Below are 7,201 nucleotides of genomic sequence, written 5' to 3'. Positions count from 1 at the left end.
GAGAGACGGGCTATTTGCTCTCATTAACAGCAGGATGAAGCATATTAGAGCACTATCAATCACCACACTGCTCTCTTCCCACGTGGCGGCTTTGCTCTACATTACGTAGATAGCTTAACACAACATCGGAGCGGTTCAAATGGCTGGCATCATCATCATCACCATCATCATCATCATCATCCACAAGTTCGACAACATCAACAAAACGTGTACTGTGGTGTTTGTTAGGTTGGAGGCTACTTCCTGGTTTGTGGAGGATGACGAACATGTGGGCCATGGCATTATATATATATATTATATTATATAATATACATTTTGTACACAAATCCATATGAACAAATAAAGCAAAAGCAAATAACATACTATAACATTACAATCTGGATTAAATCCCTTTTAGCCAAAAAGCTGAAAAAATACCAGCCCCGCCATAGACATTAATGGCGGTGCTGCATGTTTATGAGGTGAGCTAGCTAGCTGTTTGCGTAGAAGAAGAAGAGGTAGTGTGCTCTTGTGCGCCCCCTATGGTGGAGGCAGTCAGACAGCCACACTGGCTGCCCTCCCCTTGTTCTATGGCTGCTGTTTTATGCGATCAGCAAAATGAAATATTAAATTAAAAAATAAAATATTAAATCAATTAGCTCGATTATGGGAAATTAGAAAACACATTAGAAATGCTTGAAAATAAATTGGAGATGTGAAGAGACAGAACAGCTACTTCCCAATGACCTTTTCTAAAGTAGTACAATAATTTCACCAATAAATGAAGGCCCTTTGCTATTTGTGCTTTTTGTGAGGAATTGCGCAATCTGAGGTGAGGCCAATCTCGAACAGGAAATGTGCAAATCCAGAAATTTCAGCAATGAATTCATAAATAGTTTTGAAATAAAATAAAGCAAATCAGTGTAAAGCACACACCCGAGCACTAGAGTACAAATGGTTTGATTAACCATAATTTATTTATTCATTTGATTTCTTCACAGGCAGGTGAGGTAGAGCCTCTGATTTACAACATATAATAATAAATAATTTCCCATAAAGATGAGTTGTGCAACTACAGTCCTCCACTCATCCCTCCAATAAATGCCTGGTAATTACTGTCGTAAATACCCCCCTGGCTGCTTTCTGACAGAATAGGGTCTGTCATTGTAAGTAATACAATCACAGGATGACCTAATTATAACCCCCCCCCCCCCCTCGTCACACTGGAGAGTGTGCGCAGAGTCAGATGTGCAGGCAAAGGGATTTTCTATTTTAATGATTTATTTGACTCTTTTGTCGCTTTCCCGTCCGGCGCACATAAACAATGCGACGGCCACAAAAGCACTGCTGACACTGACCATCTGACCGCCGGGCCACGCCCACTCGTCGCCCGGCTTGCTCACTGAGAAATTTCAGCACAACATTGCTAACTCAGCATTTTGAGTTTGAGGAGGGTGTGCACGGACTGATTACGCCTCGAGTGATGAGCTCCACAAACGAGCCAACTGAACTCTGACATAATCAGTGAGAAGAGAAGATCTCAATTGGTTATTTTACGTTCCCTTGAAAAGATTTTCTCTTTCGGTTGACTTAATTGCGCAGGTTGGTCACAATAAAAGTGAGCAACGTTTTGAAATGATTTAGTCTGGTCTTATTTTTTCAACAGCGCCTTCTAATATTTGATCATACGACACACTGACTTGACTTCATCAGACTGTTGACGTTTTTTTCATTTGAAATACTTTTCCAGGCCTTTACTACGGCCTCTCCTCATTTTTATTTCTGGCTGTTTTTCCCTTCAGTCGAACCCTGCCTTCACGTGCTCTGGGAAAGATGGACCTTACTACTAAGGAACTCCTAATTACGACTTGCTTTTGTTGTTGTACCAAAAAATACACATGGCGAGTTGTGTCAGTGCACCACCTAGCCGTTATATTCTGTCGGTGCACCACCTAGTGGTTAATTATTGTTACTTGCTTGTGTAGAAATAGTAGTAGAAGAAGAAGAAGTCAGAAACCGGAAGTAATTGATCTTATGGAACTAGCAGACAACTGTTACTTGTTTCCTTGCGCTTCTTTCTATGGAACAAATATGCAAACGTTTGTCAACTTAAAACGCTAATGCCAATCACTAAGCAATCGCTAATTGTTAGCATTTGATAACTACGTTTGTTGTCTTATGATCATTCATGTGTATGTAGCACAAATGTTAATTGTGTTGTATGTTGCTTGTTGCAGTTTCACAATATTGTCTCGGTTGCCTGTGGTTTCGGACCCAAGTGTGGGGAGGCGGAACGAGAAAACAAAAGGGTTTTATTAATTAAACACAAACAAGGTTGTGCACAATGTGCCGACAGGAAAACAACAAAGTCCTAAATGCGAGCAAACTCAAATGTCAAGCGAAAACGTGAAAACGACAATGGACCGAACAGACCGGACAAACACAACAGACTAAATACACCAACATTAATCAGACACACCTGCGGAACACAATAGGCTGAGAGCACCGATTGGTCAGACACACTGGGAAGGGAGGAAACACAGGTGGATGTGATCAGATGTAACGAGACAAGGAGAGAAATCAGGAACACGTGACAAACACCAACCACAGACAAAAACGACAAAACACACCCATAATAAACAAAATCCAAACAACTACAAAACCGAAACATAACAAATATAGTCTAAATAGACTATATTTAATAATGGAGTTTGTTTATGAATGTTTAGCTGCTAAGCTAGCAAGATCTTGACACATTGCATATTTTCCCACACACAACTTGTATTTAATATAGACACTATCAATATACATTGTTGTAACAATTTGTAAACGTTGGTAAAACGCAATTATTGGAGGAAATACATTTGAAAGGGCAAATAAAATACAATAGCACAGACTGGGCTTTATTTTTTTACCCTGTCCTTCCTTCCTCATGTCTCATTTTTATCCATCTAAGAAACTGAGGGCGCTAACTAGCAAACTGCCAGGCTTCCTGTTTTGTCGTCCTCTGTCGGTCATTATTATACTCGAATAAAAAAAATAAAAAAATGAAAAGATTCTGAATGATATGATCGTTGGAATCCATTTTTTTTTTTCAGAGGCGCCTGGCAATTAACTGAGGCCTGATGTCAAGTGTAGCGAAGGCCACTTGTTTGAAGAAACATTCCTATTGCAACACACTTTACATTTTATTTCATTTTTTTTCAAATTGTGTGGAGTCGGGCATTGAGTAGGAAGTACGTTTATTCCTCCGCTAAATGATGTGTTTTGAAACGGAGCCGTAACCTTTTGATTGGGGCGGCTGAGATATTTGTCCACACATTGACCGGCTCGGCTCTGAGGGCTTCCAGGAGCAACGAGGAACTCTTCCATGCATTATTTATGGGGGCTCGGCTGTGAATCCGCTCGGAATAATAATAACAGCCATTTCCCAGAGGCTCATTATTGTGTGTTTTTTAAAAGCGTGCGTTCGGTCGCCATGGACACCGCAGCTCCTCCATCCTCTCTCTCTCTCTCTCTCTCCTTCCTGCATTGACATTCAACTCACGCACCCTGGCTCTTTAATTTTCATCACATCATAAGGCTTTTTTTTTTCATTCTTTTTTTTTTTTGTGCTTGCCTCTTCACTAATCATGGTGAAAGAAATTGGCCTTTTTATTTGATCCCCACTCTCCTACACCCGCACACACACACACACACACACACTAACAAGAAAACAAATTAGAAACGTATTGAAGTCAGAGTCAATTCACACCGCTGATTTGTAAGTTGAAATCCTCTCGGTTGCCTTTGTAAGAAATAAAAAGAAAAAAAAGGGGGGGGGGCTCTTTCTGGGCAGCCTATTGTGAAGATATGATAATTATTGTTTGCCAAGAGAACCCCGATGCCCCCCCCTTTCCCTCCAGGCCTTGGGGACATGTTGGGAATGAAGCAATTCTGAAGGCAGTATGAAGGAGGAGGTAGGTGGGGGTGTTGTTGTTATTATGATGATGATGATGATGAAGACAAGTAGCAGTTACATGCTGACCTTGTCCAGGATCAAACACAAATGATGCCCACAAATGTGACGGAAACATTAACATCGTCAGAGTTTTTGACAGAAGCAGAGTAGGACAGCACGGTGCGCTAGTGGTTAGCGGCGAGCGCTAACTGCCTCAAAGACTCCAGGTTGTTCTGGGTACACATTTAAACTTATACAGACACACTTGAATAATAATAATAATAATAATAATAATAATCTGATTATGATACAGTACATATTGATTTTGAACTTTCCGAAAATGAAAACACTGTGTAAGGTTATATTAAATTCCTAATGATGTATGCAACCTTGTTTTGTCATTTTGTTCTATTATTACACCCAATTTGGACCAACCCATGACTTAAAACCAAGGTATGTATCAATATTGAGATTTTTGTTGTACTGTTGTTATGATGCGTGTTGGGGGAGTAGATATTTGTTGATTAAAAGTTTGACCATTTATCACAAAACATTCGAAAATGGGTCAAACAAACACCATTTGTATGCGTTCGCTTTCATCAGTGTGTTTATTTCAGTAGCTAACAATAAGATAAAAGGCATAATAACTCCTGAAACAAAAGGGATCCCGTCAAATAAATATTTACGATTGATAGTTTAATTCTGAACACACACAAATATATAATACTTCATACAAAAAAAAAATAATATGGCTACTGTCATATTAGATGTGATGGAATGTCTCTGGATGCGTTGATGACTTGTCTACTTGTATGGCAAAGCGAAGGGAGAAAGAAAAACTGATTGCTGCTATTGTAACTCATAAAAAAAAGTAGAAAAAGAGCAGAAAATGCATCATGTGATATAGCAATCCACAGGTCATTTGAACAATGTTTTCATTAAAGCCTCACATATTAAAACTTTACAAGTGATATGAAAAATGTACAACATTTTCTTGTGTTTGTAACTTACTTTAGGGTTTACTGTACAACTGGCAAAAATACCTCCAATGCCTTTTTATTTATTTTTTTTTACAATTAATTTTCAGTTGGCTTTGGCAGTGCATCAGCAGATGGGCTCTGCTTTATTTGTATTTATTTATTTTTTTATTTTTTAAATCTTTTTTTCCCGGTAAAAAATACATCACTCTCCTCCAAAGTGTCCTCCTTGAGAAATGGATTATAAAATATCCCCTTTTTTGTTAGACAAAAATAAAAGACACAATTTAATTGTTTGAACAACTGACGTGAAAAGTAATAAAGGAGGATTGGATTTTAAGAGAGTGTGGGTGAGGGCAATTTAGCCCCGCCCCTACAAAAAACATACAGCAGATAACAGCTACACTTGGACGACATGGTGACATAAAAAAAAACGATCATTCAGGTCTTTAAATGTCCTTCCCCGTTCTGGGACCGGTCCAGTCAGAGTCCAGACTTTACGTGAGTCTCTCTGCCTCTCCCGTTTGTCCATTTGTTGTCGCCTCTGGCCTTTATAAATAAAGCTTTAGCGTTAAATAAAAAACAGTGACAGACGCATGGCGTACCCATTGACAATTGAAAGACGCCACAAACAAACAAGTAACGACCCCCCCCCCTTCCCTCCCCTCCCCCCAACTTACGAACATCAACTTTAGGATATATTTTGGACATGAATTTGTCCGTATTAGTTAAAAAAATAATAATAATAAAGTTCCACAAATCTAAATTTCAATTTGTGTGCCTTCGGTCTGCCTTAAAACTAAGAGCAAGAAGAGGGACTTGTTCCCTCCAAGGAGGTTGAGACAAAAATGACATTTTGTCTTACAGAAAGGGGTCTCCGTTCTTTTTGGAGAATCAGCATCCCAACTTTGAGTGATTTTCCAAAGGTTTCAACGTGACTTAAGGACTGTAAGAACTGATCATTTCTTCAGATCGGTGCTTTCTACCCCCAAAAGCCTTTTCAGATGTTAAAAAATCCACGTTGAAGAAACCCTGACTGATTTAATACTTGATGACAAAGAGTATAAAATTGACAACAAATATCAAAGTCAAGGTATTTGTTACTCAAATCCGTACTGGCATTGACTCTTTGACAAACGACGTAACCTAAGAAATACGTAGTAACAATTGAAAAATTTGACCCATTCGAGACATGAAGAGTCTTCTGGAACGTAACTTGTTCGTAAGTTAGGGAGTGTCTGTAAACGCCGTCCAAGCTTGGACGAAACCCCATCAACCCCCTTTGGCCTCACATTTCCACGTGAGTTATATCCGTCTATAACAATGGACACCAGTTCTTCTTGGTATAACATTCTAAATTGTGACACACTTGTTAAGTGCAACGCTTGAAAAGCAACCGGGACTGATGCTTTTATTCTAATGTCCTTGGAGGATTTTGGCTCAGAAAATGCTGACTTGGGAAAGGACCTGGGCGTGGGCCTGGATCTGGGAGGGGTGTTGCGGCGGCGGAGGGTTCTGCTGCTGGGGGGCCGGCTGGGGGCTGCCGAGCGAGGCGGAGCCCACAGAATGGGGAGTGCCGGGTGAGTGGTGCGGCGGGGAACACTGGGACTGGTGTTGTTGGAGATGTTGGATTTGCTGCTGATGCATTTGCTGCTGCATTTGCATGTGCTGCATTTGCAAGTGCTGCTGCTGCTGCTGCTGCTGCTGCTGCTGTTGCTGTTGCTGCTGTTGCTGTTGCTGCTGTTGGTGGATGTGGTGTTGTTGGAGCTGCTGCTGGAGGTGGTGCTGGAAGTGCTGATGCTGCATCTGCTGTTGGATCTGCTGGTGGTGCATCTGCTGCTGCTGCATCTGGTGGTGCTGGAGGTGCTGCTGCATTTGCTGCTGCATGCTATGCTGCTGCTGATGCTGCATGGGCGGGCTCATCTGCGACACGGCTGTGGAATGCGCCATGGTCCCGCCGGAGCCCATCTGGCCCAGCATTTGCGGCATCGCCGGGGACATGTTCTGGTGGGAAACTGTGACCGAGGTGACAATTTGACTGCCCCCGTGTCTCATCTGCAGCGGCTTGGGGGCGATGGCTCGGGGTAGGGCTTGCTGTAGGGCCTGGGAGGCTGAGGGCATGGAGGGGTGCTGATTGAGGGGCGAGGGCAGTACCAGGCCCGGAGAGAGGCTGGTGGAGGCCAAGGTCTGCTGCACAGACCGGATCGTCTGCGCCTCTGCGGATTCCGCCGCAGCCTGGACCAAAGAAAAACACTCAACTAAGGTTTCACAATGCGATGGTATTTAGGAAAAAAGGGAGAAATAG

The 7,201-nt window shown here is 41.7% G+C and overlaps 1 protein-coding gene across 1 annotated transcript in view; it reads right to left on the bottom strand.

Annotated features, from left to right (window-relative positions):
• Positions 1 to 4,508: 4,508 nt before the first annotated feature.
• tox3 (TOX high mobility group box family member 3) overlaps positions 4,509 to 7,201 on the bottom strand; it is a 54,513-nt gene continuing 51,820 nt past the window's right edge. Inside the window, exon 7 of the mRNA XM_077564919.1 lies at positions 4,509 to 7,131. Coding sequence (XP_077421045.1) covers positions 6,337 to 7,131 — 795 coding nt within the window. The 3' untranslated portion in view covers positions 4,509 to 6,336. The remainder of the gene's footprint in view (positions 7,132 to 7,201) is intronic.

Source organism: Vanacampus margaritifer, chromosome 4 (assembly GCF_051991255.1).
Source record: "Vanacampus margaritifer isolate UIUO_Vmar chromosome 4, RoL_Vmar_1.0, whole genome shotgun sequence".
NCBI classification, from domain to species: Eukaryota; Metazoa; Chordata; class Actinopteri; order Syngnathiformes; family Syngnathidae; genus Vanacampus; species Vanacampus margaritifer.
This window is presented reverse-complemented; position numbering and strand designations above follow the sequence as displayed.